The sequence below is a fragment of the Callospermophilus lateralis genome, chromosome 1, assembly GCF_048772815.1.
Source record: "Callospermophilus lateralis isolate mCalLat2 chromosome 1, mCalLat2.hap1, whole genome shotgun sequence".
NCBI classification, from domain to species: Eukaryota; Metazoa; Chordata; class Mammalia; order Rodentia; family Sciuridae; genus Callospermophilus; species Callospermophilus lateralis.
Genome location: NC_135305.1, coordinates 193622362 through 193642469, shown reverse-complemented (window position 1 = coordinate 193642469; position 20108 = coordinate 193622362). Strand labels below are relative to the sequence as shown.

At 37.6% G+C, this 20108-nt stretch overlaps 1 protein-coding gene across 4 annotated transcripts in view; it reads right to left on the bottom strand.

The window, feature by feature from the left end:
• The window catches only part of Rbms3 (RNA binding motif single stranded interacting protein 3), a 663558-nt gene that overhangs the window by 242116 nt on the left and 401334 nt on the right, over positions 1-20108 (bottom strand). For all 4 annotated transcript variants that reach the window (XM_076843087.1, XM_076843092.1, XM_076843100.1 and 1 more), the window contains exon 5: positions 14326-14483. In XM_076843087.1, coding sequence (XP_076699202.1) covers positions 14326-14483 — 158 coding nt within the window. The remainder of the gene's footprint in view (positions 1-14325; positions 14484-20108) is intronic.

Sequence of the window (20108 nt, the reverse complement as noted above, 5' to 3'; positions counted from 1 at the left end):
AAGACTCTAAAACTTGCTTGCAGAAGTCCTCAAATCAAATCCTTTCTCTTTGCCTTAAAATAACATGGAATTCTAAAAGAAGACCCAACCTAGATGGGGTTAGTGTTAAGTTGATTCTACATTATGTATTTTAGGGGGCACAGAGGAAGCTAAGAAAGAAAATCAGGTGGCTAGCCCATTCATTCCACCCACCTACAATATTTCAGTGGTTTGAAAGCTTCCAGTCTTCCCATCTGAATTCTAAATATGATCATCTTTTCTTAAAGCTGTTTTACAGCCATATCAGGCTGGATGGGGGCTGTTTCTATGAACACAAAGACAGCAGCATAGATTGTTCACTTTGGCTTCATTCAGATTTAACTAAGTGAAGTCTGCTGTGAGCCTTTAGAGACTCTCTTCTCTGAAAGAACAAATGCAATAAAATTCTGTTTTCTGTAGCTGCTGGCATTTAGTGTCAAACCACGTTATGCTGCACCACCCAGGAGTGACAATTTCATTTTAATGCATGGGGCACATTTTAACAAGGCCACTCCCAGCAAAGATGGCAATAAAGGAGTGGCCAAGGGGAAAAGGTTCAGTATTCCTCATGCATTTTATGTGGAAACAGAACAAAAGTGGGGCCCAGAGAGGTGGGGCGGGGGTCTCGGTAGCAGCCTGTATTTGAATAACCATCTCAGGAAGAATGTGCCCATTTTCTTCTCAAGTTCCACAATTAAGGGCTCTGAAATGCCAGCTCAGGCTATCTGAAATCTGGCACACGCTTCAGTTGAAACTGACACTAGCATTATCAAGTGAGCCTGAAAGACAGCACACCAGACGCAGCTGCCTATGCATGTCCCTTTCAGACGGGCCACTGAATCACTACAAGTGCATCTATTCTTCCTAAGTGCTACCTGAGCCCCCTCACATCCCTCAGAACAGCTCAGAGTGCCAGGCCAACCATTCACCTGACAATACATTAATTGGGCTCTTACAAGGCTCCAGTCATTGTATAAAAGATTCAGGGTTTTCTGTTAGGTCGGATTTTTAAATATAAATATACATTAAAGGTTCTGTTTGACATACTTTCTTGTCTGAGTGCCTAAGAATGGCTGGTTTCAGTCATTTGAAATGTGCCATAGAATTGTACCACTCCCCTGCCCCCTTTTTAAACAACAGCTAAGAGGAGCTGATTTCACAGCCAATACAATTCCCACAGGCAAATTACATCAGATGAGAGCCTGATCCAATATTAGTAGCATGTTCTGTATCAGAGTTAACACACAGAAGTGGAAAAGTGTTTTGCAAACCATTTTGCAGCCTACCTATCTCACCTCTTGGTTTATGATCTTAAAGCTATTAGTATTATTAAACATGTATTTAAAACAAATCCACTCTGTCATTTATTATGGTTAATTAGAGGCTTCCACTATTGTGAAATGTTTGTGGTTTTGCAATCACGGGCTCTGTACAAATTATTGGCAAACTTAGAACATCCAATGTTGAAAGCCAAGCCTCCTCATATCCGGTAAGATTTACGCAAAGAGTCAACATTAAAAAGATTTTTTTTAAGTACTAAAATGTGCACTCCTAATATTTCATAAACAAATTATGTCATTTTTAGTTCAGCATCCCCAGTGAGTACTAGAGACAAAAGATGAATGGAGGAGTTGAATTTTCTTCTTAGATTTTGCAATTTGTTTTCTTCCTGTCTGATGTCTAATATTCCTAGGATACAAGCATCACAGATGTCACATGGAAAAGTAAAGGGACTGCCTGGCTATTCTCTTTTGTATATACTTGGACATCTTGGAGATGTCTTGCTCAGTATATAATGCATTGCCTCTTAGGAAATTCAACTATGGATAGTATTTGACTAATGAAACCTCTCTCCAGAGTTTTTGGAATCATTTAATTTTAGGAATGGAAATGGCCTCAGATAGACTTCTTCATTGTACAAATGAAGAAATCAACACTGGAACACTGTGATTGGCTTCCCTAAAGACTCATTAGTGTATGGTCCTGGAAGAGGACCTTTGCCTCTTGACTCAATTCAGACAGCTTATTTAAAAGAATTGAAGATCACTGCTTGCCAGTCATCCCTCTGAATTTCCTATACTGACTTGTCCACTTCAAACTGCCAGAAGCTGAATAAGACCTGCTATCTCTTCTCCACTGGCCACTATTCTTTTTTAAAGAGAGAGAGAGAGAGAGAGAGAGAGAGAGAGAGAGAGAGAGAGAGAGAATGAATGAGAATGAGAATTTTAATATTTCATTATTTTTTTAGTTTTCGGCAGACACAACATCTTTGTATGTGGTGCTGAAGATCGAACCCGGGCTGCACGCCTGCCAGGCGAGTGCGCTACCACTTGAGCCACATCCCCAGCCCCACTGGCCACTATTAATTAGAGCAATCATTTTAAAACATGGTGATGAATCATGATATGATTAGAAAGCCACTTCATCCCAATAGCATTCTTTCTAGAAATCCATATGCAATGTAGGTCCTATCATGATCAAAACAGCAAAAAAAAAAAAAAAACAAAAACAAAACAAAAAAAAACAGATCTGGAGGAATTCTCCAGGATGCAGAATCAGTACTATTCAAGGAGAACAAGGAAATCTGAGAAAATCCCAAAGACCAGAGAAGGCTGATGAGACAGGACAACTGAACTAACATGGTATCCTTGATTGGAGTCTGGACCAGAAAGAGAATATTATTAGAAAACTTAGTGACATCCAATAGAGTCTGTTGCTAACAATAATATGCCAATGTCAGTTTCCTAATTTTTTTTTGTGGGGGATGGAGTACCAGAGATTGAACTCAGGGGCACTCAACCACTAAGCCACATCCCCAGCCCTGTATTGTACTCTATTTAGAGACAGGATCTCACTGAGTTGCTTAGCTCCTTGCTTTTGCTGAGGCTGGCTTTGAACTGGTGATTCTTCTGCCTCAGCCTCATGTGCCACAGCACCCAGCCCACTTTTCTAATTTTGGCAAATTAAATGTGCCATGGTAATGTAAGGTATCAACAATAGGGGAAATTGATGTGCAGTATGGGAGAAATCTGTATTATCCTTACAAGTTTTCTGTAAATGTAAACTTATTCCAAAATAAAATTTTTATTTTTTTTTAAGAAAATCACTAACAAAAACCAAATAACCCAATAAGTAAATGGGCCAATGAACTGAACAGACATTTCTCAGAAGATGATATACAATCAATCAACAAATATATGAAAAAAAAATGTTCAACATCTCTAGTAATTAGAGAAATGCAAATCAAAACTACTCTAAGATTTCATCTCATTCCAGTCAGAATGGCAGCTATTAAGAATACAAACAACAATAAGTTTTGGTGAGGATGTGGGAAAAAGGTACACTCATATATTGCTGATGAGACTTCAAATTGGTGCAACCAATATGGAAAACAATATGGAGATTCCTTGGAAAACTGGGAATGGAACCACCATTTGGCCCAGCTATCCCTCTCCTCAGTCTATACTCAACTTAAAAACAGCATTCTACAGGGACACAGCCACATCAATGTTTATAGCAGCACAATTCACACTTACTAAACTGAGGAACCAACCTAGATGCCTGTCACTTGATGAATGGATAATGAAAATGTGGTATATGTACACAGTGGAATACTAATCAGCATTAAAAAGAAAATAAAATCATGGCATTTGCAGGTAAATGGATGGAGTTGGAGAATATAATGCTAAATGAATTTAGCCAATCCCCCAAAACCAAATGTGGAGTGTTTTCTCTGATATAAAGATGCTGATTCATAATGGGGTTGGGGGGATCATGGGTGGATTAGACAAACTCTAGATAGAGCAAAGGAGAGGGAGGAAAAAGAAAGGGATATGGGGGTAAGAAAGATATGGAATGAGATGGACACTATTACCCTAGGTACATGTATGAAGACACGAATGGTGTGACTCTACTTTGTGTACAACCAGAGATGTGAAAAATTGTGCTCTGTATGTGTAATATGAATTGTAATTCATTCTGCTATCATACATAACAAATTGGAATAAAAAAATAAAAAGCACCTAAACATATAAAAATTCATTAAAACAATCAGGAAACCATGTTGAAAATTTCCAGTGTCTTGGGCTGACCCAGGAGGTCCTGACACAATTGCTTAGCTTGAAGTCCAGGAATGAAGTTTTCAAAGCTGACCAGGTGATTGATCCCATGTGCAATCATGGTTAGAAACTATTGTTCTGGAGTTCTGTGTCAGATATCTCAGACTGGAGTCTGTGAGACAAATCCTGTTAATAGGTATGCTTTCTTTGGACTGCAAAGCCCTTTTGGAAAATCTGAAAGGATTGGGAATGCTTAGAAATCAGTGACTTCACATGGAGATTCTGTTTTCTCACCAAAGGTAAGATTGTCTGACTCATGATTTCTGCATGGTAAATGTGGCATAATTAAATATATTCTTGGTCTTTGTCCCAGTTTCTTGCTTGAGTGACAGGAATATTTTTGTTATTCTGAATAGACTCTTTTTGATCCCACCTAGGTTTATGCTAATGTGGTCACTTGGGGGCTAGGTAGCCTCAAAATGGGGGCTAGTCACCTAAAAAGCCAAGATCTGATTCATAGATTGAAACCTTCAGCTCTACTCTCCAACTTCTGAGGATTGGATTGGAGGTGGAGATGGACCATCTTCACCAATGGGCACCTCCATGAGAACCTTCATGAAGTCTACACACAAGGTTTGGGGAACTTTCAGGATGGTGAAAATAATGATGTTCCAGAAATGTGGTGAGTCCAGAGAAGGCATAGAAGCTCAACATCCCTTCTCTTATACCTTGTCCATATGCATCTATTCATTTTTGGCTCTTCCTGAGTCATAAAGTGTTTTTATGAGTCATTTTAGTGAGTTATTGAGCCTGAGGATAGTTTGCGGTAACTTTTAAGTTAGTAGTTGTCCAGTTACAATTGTGAGTATCCCAAACATCCCATCTTCAGCTGGGTTGGGACAGAGTCCTTATACCTGTGAAGCATGAGGCTAACTCCAGGTAGGTAGTGTAAAAATTGACAAGAAGTGTGGGACATTCAATGTCACAGAGTTGAAGAATTGGTAAGCAAAAATAATAGGTATTGATGTCAGAAAAAGCCACATATCTGGTGTCAGAAGAGTGCCAGATTAAAAAACAAGCAACAACAACAAAACACAGCAACCACGGGATAGAGTTGAGAAGCAGTTGCTTTCATTAAACACAGCCAGCTTTCCATCATTCCTACCAATCTGTAACAATTGCTAATCCTAAATCAAAGTATTTCTTGCTGAACTTTCAATGTTTTATTTTTAAATAGTAGAGTCAAGAGGAAAAAAATATATTTAAATTAATTTATCCATGTGCACTGGCATTTTTCTGTTTGCCTTTCCCTTATACATCTTCTGCCCTGTGATATGTCCCCAAAGAAGCAGCCTTTCCTTCTGTGGACTATATCATCCTGTCTCTATTATCGGTCAGCTTTCTATTGGGCGCAGGCATTGTAGGTCTGAAGGGATATCAAAAAGCAAATTTAGAAAGTGGCTGAGTGACTCCTACTCATTCTATTTGTAGCAGGGGTTACCTTTCTCCCTGGCTACAGTTCTTCCAATCAGTTCCTCCTCCAACGCTCTGGTTCCCATGGGGCTTTGGAAGTCCTCCACCCACCCCTTCAGCCCTGTGAGTGGTAAGTGCTCCCTCCAACAGGGAGTTCTCTGTTGATGTCTCTTAACTCTGCCCATACTTCTCCATGTTCCAATCTCTTTAGATGCATCATCTGGAGTGAACTTTTACTTCCTTCCCACACCCTGCTTTGGTCCTCTATCAACAATGAAGGAATAAATGATAACCTTAGAGGCTGTGTATTTCAATAAACATGTAAGAAAACATTTTTCCTTCACTCAATCTGGAAACTATTTCTGGCATTTAGATTAATTCACTCCTCCATGCAGCACCCACACCTAGATGCACAATAATCTAAATTTGGCCATGGGTCAATGTATACAAAAGGGGTTTTGGTTAAATAAATGGAAGAAAATTAAATTTAGAAAGTGAAACTGAGATGAGCTAGAAAGTCCTACCAAACTAGGTACCTACCAGTGAATGCCCTGAGAACAGAGATTATTTTTTAAAGGTTGTTTTAAAACCTTTTAAGATTTAAATCTCTTCAAGGGATGGGCATATTTTGTCTCTAGATGTTATTATCAATAATACCTCTTTCTCTTGTTCCATGGTTTAACAACTTTTTTTCTTTTCTGTTTCCCAAACATGCCAAACTTGACCCCACGTAAGATGACTTACTTTCTTTCCTCTTGGCCAAGATTGTTCTCTTCCGTCCCTGCCCACAAGCAATTGTCATGACTGGTTCCTTCTTATCAGCTAAATATCACTTTAAATATTCCCTATTCAGAGGGCTTTCCTGTGCCTGATCCTCGCCCCATACGCTGTATCACTGTCCTATGATTTTATGAAAACCCTGTTTTATTTTGATTTTGTAATTATTCAATATTATTCAATACTATAATTTCAAAGTATTATTTGATATTTGATTATGTATTATAAATTTATTGACATCTCCCTAATCCGACAGAACATAATTTCATGAAAGCAGATATTTTCTCTTTGTGTACATCTCTATATTACTGTATCTAGAACAGTTACTGGCATTTAGAAGGGACCAAGACATATTTATTGGATGACAAATAAATGAGTGAAGAAATAAGTGCATTTTATCCACCAGGAAAAGGCTCAGGGTATTTAAATATCTGGCCCAAGATCAGATAAGAGGTACTGAACTAAGTCATAAACTAAGATATTTTCAATCTCTGAAAGAACCATGTTCTTAATCACAGAAATGTAGAGAACAAATGGGTTGCACCAACTCACAGAAAGGTGAGCATGTAGGAAACATACTACAGAAGCTGACTGAAACTTATAATCTAAAAGATATTGGGCTATATTTCCAAATCATTCTTCTCTGTGGGCCAGAAGCAGTCTACTTGTTTTAAACCCCCATAGTCTCTGGATTCTCCAAAAGTTCCTTCCATGTTTGTGCTTAGAACAGGTACAGGGCACAGAGACCCTGCAGGTCCTGAGCAGGTTGAATGGTCAAGATTTTCAATCTGGAAATTCAATTTACCAAATTCAGTCTCATCTGGGTAAATGATTTTTCAGAACTTTCTTCTCATTCCACAAAGGGCATTTTTTGGGAACATAAGTATATCCAATTTAAAATAAAAAAGCAATGAATATATGTTGTTCCCCTTCTCCAGAAAAAGACTTGAGTCCAATTATTTCAGAATAACAAATTATTTAATACTATTTAATTCAGGCTGGCTGGTTGGTTTGGGTTTTGAAATCCAGGGCTCTGACTAGTAAAGAGGATGTTTTGCTTTCCCCAGGCATGGTCATGGCTTTCTGATGGTAATAGAAAGACAAACAGGTAATGAGAAGAAATAGGTGAAAGTAAAAACAGGCACACAGAAAACAGAGAAGGAGGAGCTGAAGGGGGTACCTGGAGCATCCTCTCCTGCAGATTGCATCTGCAGGCAACTAAAAGAGGGATTGAAATTCCAAAGGGGAGAAAATAGGGAAGAAAGAAAGAAACATGGCCTTATCCTTTTCAACCTCAGCAAATACAAAGGTAACCTGTTTTGCAAACACAGCTGTAGTTTGGAGATTGCTAATCACCAAATTTACACTTGAGAGATTTTCTTTGGTCACATTTGATTTCCTGGATCTATGTGTTTGAGATAGTAATGGGAAAAGAACTGCCAAACTTCAAGAGAGGAATTTTTAACACAATAATGGACTCAAGGTAGATACAATCCAAACAATAAAAACAGAATTTGATAGATATGATCCCCTTAAAAAATTATATATTTACCTACCATTTGGCATTTGTTTAATAATTTAAAAAATTCCCATATTTTTATTATGCTTATTCTGATTCAGTGTTCTCATTATGTTTCTGGAAGTGGGAGAAGACAGGGCCAAGAAGTATTAGGCAGTAGATGGCATGTCGAAAAATGTTAATGATATTCAAAGATATTAATAGAAAATGCAAAAACTATTTGAACCTGGTTTTTCTACCGATTTTTAATAATTATGCTAGCATCAGTCTGCCTGTAACCACCATTAATTCTTTTATTTAGTAAAAAGAAAGAAGAACTGCAGTGATTTTTTTTTTTTTTTTTTTTTTAGAAAACTTGCTGGGTCAGAGGGAGATGTGGAACACAAGACCACCCATATGTTAAAAGTCGTTTAAACAAAGCTCCATGAGAATCAAATTAAGTGTACTGAAGAGGGGGAAAAAAAATCCCTACAAAACACAAAGGTCTCTGTGTTCAGTGGTCTCTCACGCTCTTTAGCTCACCAGGGGACAGTAAATGCATTTCTTAAAGAGGTTCTATGTTTCCAGATGTTGAAGCTGGATTAAATGTGAATGCTCACTCCCATCCCTTCTCCACCCTGGGTCATTCTTTACTGGCCTCTCATAAGACTCTTTCAGTGTGATTTTTTTGCTGGACAAATGGTCTCATGTTGCTGGGAATGGGAAATGGATAACATGAACATACACTCATGTCTCTGCAGACTCTGGCTGATTTACACCCTGCTCCTCACCCTCACAGGCAAGGTAGTCTGCTGGCACCCACTGGCGCTGCAGGAACGGGGCCCACTGTCAGCATTCCCACCATAAACTTCTGTTTTTAGAGGTTTATGACTTGGCTGTAAATTACTGCCTGGAGAATGGTGTATCTTACCATATTGTTTTAAGTTACAAGAGAGTGAGAGAAAAAAGAAAAAGAAAAAAAAAAACCATAAAAATAAAATGTCATTTCAGACACTATCTAGTGCTTCTGGAACCCTGAAAAGCCTGTAATTGTGCTGTCTCTGTGCCCAACTGGCATTCAAATTGATGCTTTGAAGTTCAGTATTTTAAATATAAAATGAAGATTCTCCTTTTACTTTGAAGAGATGGTAATCAAAGAAGATTAATGTATAGCTTGGAAGTAAAATAATAATGGGGGGTTTTCTTTCCAGTCAAAGTAATTTCAGGATCTCTGGTATGTTGAGAGCCACAGCCGAAGGGGCCCCAGCAAACTTTGAGACTGCCAGCTGATGATTGGCTCACAGCGGCCCCAGCAACATCTAGCTGATTGGCTCCTCTGCGGTGATGCTCATTGGGCTGTTTCCCTGCCCTTTCAGGCCATGGAGCTGCTCATTGGGGGACTTTTTTGGCTCCACCTACGCAACCCAGCCAATCGGCCTCAAGAGCAGGAGGATTGTGGGAGGTGAAGAGGCTTGTGGTTGGGAGAGGCTTGTGGGAAGCTGGTGGGGGCAGCTGGGCTCTGAAGGTTTCCCTGAGGAGCTGTTTTGTTTGGCGTGTGTGGTTCTAAAAATAAAGTTTGTTTCTTTTGACAAGTGGCTCCTGAATTGTGCCCAGCCAGACTGCGGCACTGGTACATGAATTAAGGACCACATCTGGTGGTGAGAAGTGACCAATGGTAACATTCAAAAGGAAGCCTGCTGAAAGAATGATTCAGGTTTTATCAATTGTCATAATCATAAATTCAATAGACACATACAATAATTTACTAGACCCATTTATAGGCTAGCTGTTCTCCCAAATGAATAAACATATTCTTCTAATAATGTGGCACTGTGAATATTTAGAGGAAGAAAGTTATCAACCAGTACAAGTTGAGCTGATGCCACTGTAGTTTTCTCTAACATTCTAGTACTCCCTGGCTTAGAATTGGCTAATCATTGGCATCATATGTTGATGGTATTTGATATTCTGCCTTCTCTATTTATGTCCATGATTTTCTCTCCTCTTATTCTTCATTCTTCTATAGTCAAAACAAACAAAAAGAGAAACTTAAAGAGAATTCATTTAACAATCAATAATTTACTGAAGGCCAGTTATATGTGAGAAAACATTCTAGGTCCTAGGAAAGATATAATGAAGAATAAAGCATGGTCTCTAGCCCCGAGGAATGGGACAGGAGACAGAGTCATGAGTGGAACATTCTGAGAAAGTGACTTGTGGTACGATAGAGCCATCAATAGGAAGCACTTCCATCGGCAGAACTGGTGACCATGGAGCAACAGCTCTCAAAGTCTGGGTCCCATATCAGCAGAGGCAGCATCACCCAGAAACTTGTTAGAAATTCAATAATTGGGTGGCACCCCACACCTACTGCATTGGAAACTCCAAGAGTTGAGGCTCGACAATCTGAGATTTTTCAGACCTCCCATATGATCAAGACAATAGGTTCTAATGAGCTAAGGCAATGTTCCTCAAATTTCCACAAGCACCACCACTACCTGAAGTATTTGTGAATACTGATTCCCCACTGTTGTCCACCCTATCACCAGACTGATGCTTCAGGAGATCAGTGATGAAAAATTTTCTGAAAAGTCCTGAGATAATACTGAAACTGCTGATCTGAGAACAATCCTTGAAGAACTACTGTCCCAAGACATCTGCATGGAAGCCAGTAACTTCTCTCACTTGCTAGGTACCCTCCTGGAGACAATCGAGAAAAATCAAGACTTAAATCGTCTTGTCTGGTTTGTGGTTCAGAGGTGTAGTTCTAGATGAGAAGAACTGAGTAAAAAAGGGAAGGAGACCATATTTTAAAGGGGAGTAGCACTGTGTAAGGGTTAGGTTGTGAAAAATCAACTTAGTTAAGCAACAGCTTTATTACAGAAAATACAGAACAAATGTCGATGAAGCAGGAATTTGGGCAGATCTACCTACATATGGTAGAGCTAAAATTATTTTCTCACTTCATCAAGTTAGGTTAATCATATGAGATCTTGCTCCTCTGAATTTATAAGCGAAGATGCGTGGTGAATGAAATACTCATCTTGTCAATTTCCTGACTTTTTACAAGAGAGAGGAGAAGACTCACATTTTCTTTTTTATTTCTAAGGCCTAAGAAATCATTGGTGTGACTTGAACCTATGTTTTCCTTTTCAATCCACTTGCCACTTTGTGCAATTGGGAAATCTATGATTTAGAGCACAAAGTTTCAGTAGAGGAATGTGATAGATAATTCATCTCCAAAGCTCCTTTCAGCTTCTCTATTCAGGAACTTGATAAAATGGTAATTATGAAATCCACCACCCACCTACCTGTCCATCCATCTATCCAACAATGAAAAAGGAAACCTGACTTAAAGAATCACATAGGCAATCCAGTGGGTGAAGAACTAATGCTGTTTTCAGTCTGGGGTTGGAGGTCAATGAAGGACTCTTTGAATAAAAACATTCAAGTGGATACCTAAGAGTTGAGATGTGAGTGAGGCCAGGGATGATGTGGAAAGGTTGCTTGACATCACCCAGGCTGAACTGAAGCACTGTCATCAGGACCCTGACATAATCAGATTTTAATTTTTAAGGGCTCTCTGTGACTTCTACATGCAAAATACACCGGAGGAGAAAGAGGCTACCTCCAGAGCAGGGATAGAATATCAACTTAATATTTCCACCCTTCTTCTGTTCCTAAAGAAAAATAACTTTGTATGTTTTACTCTTTTCATGACATCATACACCATAATTTCTGCTTTGATCTCATGTCATATATTACTTGGCTCTGGACTTTATAAGACCAAGCTTCACTTAAAGCAAAATCAAACTGTACAGCAAAGATTGGCATAAGAGAAGTAAATGCACATCTTTAGTAATTAGAGAAATGCAAATCAAAACTACTCTAAGATTTCATGTCACTCCAGTCAGAATGGCAGTTATCAAGAATACAAACAACACTAAATGTTGGCGAGGATGTGGGGAAAAAGGTACACTCAGACATTGCTGGTGGGATTGCAAACTGGTGCACCCTCAATGGAAAGCAAGCAGTATGAGGGTTCCTTAGGAAACCTGAAATGGAACAACTATTTGACCCAGCTATCTGATGACTCCTTGGTTTATTTCCAAAGGACTTAAAATCAGCATACTACAATGACATAGCCACATAAATGTTTATAGCAGCACAACTCACAATAGCAAAACTATGGAATCCAACTAGATGCCTTTCAACAGATGAATGGATAAAGAAAATGTGGTATACATACAATATGGAATATTAGCCTTCAAAAAGAATGAAATTATGGCATTTGTCAGTAAATGGATGGAGCTGGAGAATATCATGCTAAGCAAAATAAGACAATACAAAAAATGAAAGACCAAATGTTTTCTCTAATATTTGGATGTTAACCCACGATTATGTGTGAGTGTTGGGGAGGGAGTTTATGGAAGAATAGAGGTACTTTGGATTAGGCAGAGGGGAGTGAAGGGAGAGGAGGGCATATGGGTATATGGGAGTAGGAAGGATGGTAGAATGAATTGGACATTAATACCATACATGCACATATGACTATACAACCAGTATGATCCTACATCACGTACAACTAGATGAAAGAGAAATTATACTCATTTATGTATGACATAATCAAAATGCATTCTACTGTCATATATAACAAATTAGAACAAACTAAAAAAAGAGAGAAATAAATTCTCAATCTTTGTGTTAGAGTTTGAGTTGCACCACCCCCAAGTTCTAACCCTCAGTATCTCAGAATGTGAATGTATCTGGAGACGGGACCTTTAAAGAGGAAATTCAGTTCAAATGAGCCCCCATTCTGTGTGACTGTGCCCTTAGAAGAAGAGGAGGGCAGGACACAGACATGTACAGAAGGAAGAGCATATGCATACGGGGAAAAGACAGCCATTGGCAAATCAGAGTAGGCTTTTCAAGAAAGCAACCCTGAAGATATCTTGACCTCTGACGTCCAGCCTCCAGAATCACGAGAAAATAAAATTGCTCATTTAAGCTACTCAGTCTGCAGTATTTTGTTAGGACAGCCCAAGCAAACTACTATGCACTGTACCCCAAAAAGAGAAAAAAAATCACAACAGATGTTAGAAAATGTATTCTCTTGGTGAATTTGAGATGTATTTATTTCTCAGCTGAAGTAAAGGAGAAACTGATTTATTAGAGAGTTTTGGGAGGGCAGGCGATGGGGGACGAACCAAAGGAATGTGCATGCTGTGTAAAACCAAACGTAGCAGTCACTTGGTGAACTCCCACATTGCACTGGCCTCTGAGAGAAGGTTGTACACTATCCAAAAACGACTACACTAGCAAAACTCAGAGACCCAAGAGTGTCATTTGCTCTGTCTCTACTATGAAGTCAACAGCCATCAGTTTTCTGGAAGCCTAAGTGCTTCTACATATATTCACTTTGGGAGAGCTTCATTCTGCTTATCTTTCTTCTAGCACATATCCCTAGCATACATTCCTAGCATACACATACTGGTCTACTACATGTAGAACATCAACAAAAATAAAAAGAATTCTGAGATATGGCCCATGAGCTCAAGTCAAGTCAGAGATCAATTAACATTTTCATTACATTTGTTATCTTCCAATGTGGCCTTGAGCTCGGTTTGTAATGGTTCTCCCAGTGATGGCGGAGTGCACCCTAGGTGGACACATCTGTCTGCAACATCCCAGATTCCTGATGGCACAGAATACCCATCCCTATGAAGTCAGTTGGAGACACATACAGAAACACACCAAGCCATGGAGATGCCGATTTTAATTTTCCTTTTTGTCATTCAGCATTTTCTTTTTCCTTGTGGTTTCTTTGGCTTTGTTTTTCATGAAAGCACAGCAGGTATGATCATTTTAACTTCGTTTCTGGCTGAGATCCTCTTTTGTAAACATTCCCTTCGACTTAAAATGAAAACTACTCTTTCTTTTCCAACAATGAAAGAAATACAATTTTTTTTTCCTGTTCTGCCAAAAATATCAAAAACACACAGCCGGTGCCTCTTAAATGCAAATACCTCCTTGACCTTACCTTTTATTTCTGGGTTCCTTGGGACTTCCCAACAATTGGTGTTTCTCTAAATATTTCCTCTCTTCTCTCTTCTCCTAACTGAGAAATCCAACACCTCTCTTCTACAGAAATCAGTGTAAAAACACTCAAAGGGTTTGCACACTGTACAAACTGGGTGTTTATGATACCTGACCGGAATTGGCACCATCTGATTTAGTTGATCTAAATACACAGAGAAGACTGGGAACTGGGTATACATATCATTATGATTCCAGTTATATAAGCACATTCTATGTATTTATTTTATCAAGCCCAGTGTATTTTTGTGTAACCAAAGACACAGAGAGACCCACAGATTTGATAAGCTACATTTCAAAATCTGATTTTACATATTCTATTGCTTAAAGCCCTAGGGTTAGAAAGGACTGGAATTAAAAGGAACAATGAGGAAAGACAAGGTACATACAGAGCAAGCGTTTTACCTGGCAAAGCCAACGCCTCTGCTGACTCCATTAGCATCTCTCAGTATTCTTGTGGAGATGACATGTCCGAAGGGTTTCAGCATATTCTCAAGCTCCTGCTCATCCATAGAAATGGGGAGATTTGAGATGTACAGATTTGTTGGATCTTGTTCTTGTTGCTAAGGGAAGGAAAGAAACAAATGCAGTAAGTTATGAATATTAAGAATCATCTCACAAGTGAAGAGATCCCTGCTTAAACTGCAATCTAGATTCTAATCTCCAATCTACTCTTGAAAGTGCTTTCACTAGAAGTACTGTTTCTTTTTACTGAAGTCCCTTTTTTTGTGCAGAAAGTTTTTCATAGAAATAATGTCATCAATGAAAGTCAAGCTCTCTGTGTATCCTCAGAAAAGAGGAATGATTGAACAAAAGTAAATAGGGATGGTGTAGCCCTTCCTTATCCACAGGGGATTTATTCTAAGACCACCAATCCACCAAGGGATGCCTGAAGCCACAGATGTCATTGAACTCTATAATTTAATATTTTTCCTTTTTTTTTTTTTTTTTTGGTGTTGAAGAGGATAAAACTTTGGGCCTCAAACATGCCAGACAAGTGCTTTACCACTGAAGCACATTTCCAGCCTAAACTATGGCCTTAACTTTTGTAGTTTGAGGTACAATAGCAAAATTAGCAATGAATTTCTATTTCTTTCTTCATAAATTCTTGGATTCATGGATAAAATATTTATTCTTATACTATATCTATGCAACATCATTATAGGATTTATTTTTCTTAAGTTATAGGCTTTCATCTTTTCAATTAAACAAAGCATTTTACAGCTTCTTTTTTGATATATCCAAATTACCAGCATCACTACGCATTCTTGTGCACTGAGGCCATTATTTAGTAGAACAAACTACTAAATATTGCCAAAGTTGATCTGATAACTAAGACAGCCACCACTAATGAAAGTGAGCAGCATATACAGCATGGATACACTGGACAGAAAGACAGGACAAAGCAGGATAGCAAAAGATTTCATTGTGATTGTACTTTAAACTTTATTAATTATTATGAACTTAATTCTAGAATTTTCCATTTACTATTTTTTAGACTGTGGTTGACCACAGATAATTAAAACCCAAGAAAGTGTTACAACAGATGGGGCATGGGGCTACTGGATTGTTTTCTAGTCACTATTGTTACTATTTGCAGTCTAATTATCATCACCTCTAGTTATCGAGATTGCCTTTGAGGTATTGTTCTTAGCACTTATGCGCATTATTTCACTCAATAGTCTCAACAAATAAATTACCATTTTATGGATGATAAAAATCTATCCCTAAGTTGTCCACATTGCACAGATTACAAGTTTCAAAGCCAGAGCAGATATCTTGGCCTATCATCTAGCCATGGCTTCTTCACTCTGCTATTGCCTTTTGCTAGACCAGAGGGTTTCACAGTGTGGTCGCAGAACCATAGCATCCCCCTTAGCTTCACCTGGGAGTTTGTTAGAAACACAAATTCTCTGGCCCTACCTAGAATTACTGAACCAGAAATCTAAGTGAGGGTCAAACAAACTAGGTTTTGACAAGCCTTCCAGGTGATTTTGATAGCTGCTCAAGTTTGAGAGTTGCTGTCCTAGACCAAGCATGAATATTTCTATGCAAATAAAATCATGATGTCTATCATTTCTAATTCAGCAGCAATACTGCTTAAATAAGCTTTGCTTAATAGAATGGGGAAATAAATCACAGTTGCTAGTATTCAATGAATGAATATTCTCTAATTTATATGCGAATGATTTCAAATTTAAATGGACATATGTTGAAACTTAGTTGTACTGTCAAAATACAAGACAGCCATGATGACATGATTAATCATTAATATAAAAAAAAATGTATCAGACTTTAATTGGATCATTATATTTTAAACAAACAACAACTAAATTCAAGTATCAACAAGATATTTAATTTGGGAAAAGAAATTCTGAAGTATAAAGGAAATGTCATTATGTAATAATAAAATATCTTTTGTGATGAGATGATATCATACTAACAGAAAGAAAATTTGCTATTTCAAATATAGTGAAAAAGTACAAAAAAACCCAAAATTCCAAATATTTTATTCAGATTCAAAAATAATTTTGGTAGAAAACAAAATACCATTATTTTTAATACATCTAAATATTCAGATAGGTCATAATATTTTAATTAAGCCTTAAGATGAATAAGATCTATTATTGGGTTCATTTTTTTAAACATAATTTACTTTCAAGCTGTTTGTCACCATGTAAAATAGCAAAAGTGAATATATACTCCTTTTTGGTTTTGGGCACCTGGGATTGAACTCAGGACACTTGACCACTGAGCCACATCCCTAGCCGGTTGATGTATTTTATTTAGAGACAGGATCTCACTGAGTTGCTTAGCACCTTGCTTTTGCTGAGGATGATTTTGAACTCATGATCCTCCTGCCTCAGCCTCAGAAGCTCCTGGGATTAACAGGTGTGTGCCACTGCACCAGGGTAAAAGTGAACATATATTCTTTATTTAAAAAACAATTAGAGATTAATATTTTGGAATGGTATGTAGAACTAACTGTACATTCACTCATGATCTCACTTTCTCTCCACCCCGACACTAGCCACTATCACTACCACCAGTAAATTTCATGATCTTAGAAAAAGAGATAATATTATCTTTAAAATTTAAAAGATAATATTATCTTTTCCTAAATAGTTGTGGGGCATTTTTTTTTGAGGGAAGGCACTTGGGTAATAAAAAAAAATTTTTTTAAAAAGTGATGTTTCAGATACATAATAATAAACCTTATGTACATAAAACTTTCAACTTTTATAGTTTTTCACTACCCATCAATTTTAATCTTCACATCATCACTTCAAATGTAGTTTGGCAAATTTCACAATATTTATTGGATAATGAGGAGATGGAGGCATGAAAGATTCATCATCTTGCCCAAGGACAATCTGATAATTAGTGAGAGAGTTAGAATTAGATGTGACCAAGTTTCCTATATTCCAGCTCAGGGTATTTTCTACCAGCCCACTGTTACAAACCAAGCTTCAATCATTTGCATATCACATCTTAGAAATGTTTTGCCTGTCATGTACTATTTATTTAAAAGTTTTCTCTAAATCAACATACCTGTAGGGCTTAAATAAACTCATTTAAAAACATAACTGTATGTTGCTACCATAACTTAAAAGCCAGCATCACTTTCCATAAATAGAAGGTTACTAGAAGAACAGCAAACGAATTAGTGTTATTAAATTATAGCAAGAAACTGTTTGTTTGCAGAAGACTTTGACACTCCTGGTTAACTCTCTTTTTCTCTCCGTTACAAAGGGGATTCTTAATTAAGAGAGGTGTTAGGAGCATATTAGCACCAGACTGAGTTGTATTTCTTTTTCCCCCAACTGGGAAGAATCAGAATTGAGAAAGAACTGAGAAAAGGGAATAACTTTTGTGGGGGTTATGATTTCTGAGTCCTACATATCAAGATCTGCTCAAGTTCCATGAAAAATATTTGCTTGGAAAATCTTGCATTAATCAGAACATACCAAGGAAGGACTACAACACATGGCAGTCCCATGAATGGGTTGGAATTTGTCCCATATTCTGCACCCCTTTGCCTTTGATGAAGCTAAATAATCACAAGCAATCTACCCCAGGGTTCCTGAATGCTAAGCAGATTTTGTCATTGTCCCTAGGCAGTACTACATTACTTTATCCTTATTCAAATCCATTTCCTAATTCCCTATGTGTTGAATTCGTTGCAGTGATTCAAAGATGTACCATAAACATACAGAGCTTAATACATAAGGGATTGCCCAGTAGGCTATTTTTTCATTCCAAATTCAAACATCATACCGATTACTTAATTTGTATTCAGAGCAACAATATAGCATTGGATGGGGTCATTCCTTAATTTGTATTCACAGAAAGAATAAGACTTTGTGCGGTGTTATTAAGTAATTCTGTCCTTTGAAATGCAGTATTAGTCTTGAATTTAGTTGACAGTAGAATTTAAGACTTACCTGGAATAAACTTTTAAATACAATATATCCTTATATTTTTACTTTCCATTTTATTTACGCATATGACTTATTTTAAATGGATAGTCATTTTCCAAAGATTGATTAGCACTCTGAACCAAGGAACACTTTTAACTTTTCAGAATTTCTCATGTGATAACTGTAATCTAAAAGAATGTTTTAATTTAATTTTTTAATTACTTTTTTAAATCTTAATATTTCAAGAATACATAGATCCAGAATTAAGGGGGTGTTTTGCCCATGCCTGTCATTAAGCAAATGGAGAAAACAGAAGTTAGAGGACTGGTGATGACTTCCAAGGCCATTCAACTAGTTGGTAATAGGTTAGAAATAGAGTTATGTCCTTTTATAGCTGGGCAGATATTTTTGTGTCTATTTATGAAACTGACTTTACTCTTAAACCCCATGAATAGTTAACAGCAGGTTGTGATTTCAAGGTATGTTAGTACAGACAAAAATTAATGTCTCTGTATTTCTTGGTGTATTTGTTTTTGATTATTCAGCAATAAGCATGAATTATGGAGAATTAAAGAGCTCCTAACCTTCATTATGATTTGGATACCAGCTATATCCTCTCAATACACTCATGTGACAGATATTTCAGAGGTGAAACGATTAGGTTATGAGAACTTTAGCCTAATTAGTGGACTGATCCATTTGATGGATTAGTAATTTGGATAGAGGACTGAGTTTTCACTATTGGTAGGGGGCATGTGTTTAGAGAAAGCAGGTCATTAGGAATATGGCTTTGTATATCGTATATCTTGTCCTGGTTCCTTTTTCTCTCTGCTTTCTGGCTGCCAGGAGCTGAAAAGCCTTCCTCCACCACCCCTTTCTGCCATATTGGGATGCCTCACTTGGGTCCAGAGGAATGGAGTTGGTCAACCATGAAACCTCTGAAACCATGAGCCCAAAATAAACTTTTTCTCCTCCAAGCTGTTTTTCTTAGTCATCTGGGGAGACTACACTTAAACATCTAGGAAGCACTTACTGGTAATAAGAGAGATTTTAGAGCAATGTTTCTCAAGCTACCACAGTTGGGGGCCATTTTTACTTCCAATCTGACATGGATCAATATTCATAAAAAACATAACAAAAACAAACTGATGGAAAATAAAATTAAACAATTTAAAAAATGCAAGTGGCAACTTTTTATTATTATATTCAACAGACACAATGTTGCCTTTTGGATTAGATGTCATGCTAATGTCAAATTTTCTAAAAGGTTTTCAAGTGCTTGCTCTCAATTTCTGTCCATACTTCACCGTGGGCAGATCGCCGTCAGTAACACAAACCTGAGTAGCACTGGCTTAGAGAACTCTATTCATATTTTTTCCTGTCATATGTCACATGGGTGTTAGTAGGTTATTAGTGCCTTCTTACTTTATGTATTACCAATTCCTGCTTAACCACAAAATTGTGTACAACTGAATTACAGTCTTTTTTTTAAAAAAACTATTTTGTAGACAAATGTCTCAAGATGAATTAGTCTGAAATGGGGTAACAAAACACCTAGAAATATCCTGAGGGGAGCTGAAGCAACTCTGAGTCAAACATGAGACTATGAGCATTTAAAAAAACAGATTGAGCTAGGCATGGGGGTGCATGCCTGTCATCCCAGGCATTCCGGAGGGTAAGGCGGGAATAATTCAGGATAAAAGGATAGCCGAAATAATGTACTGAGACGTCTCAAACAATCAAAAGACAAGGTTGGGACTATAACTC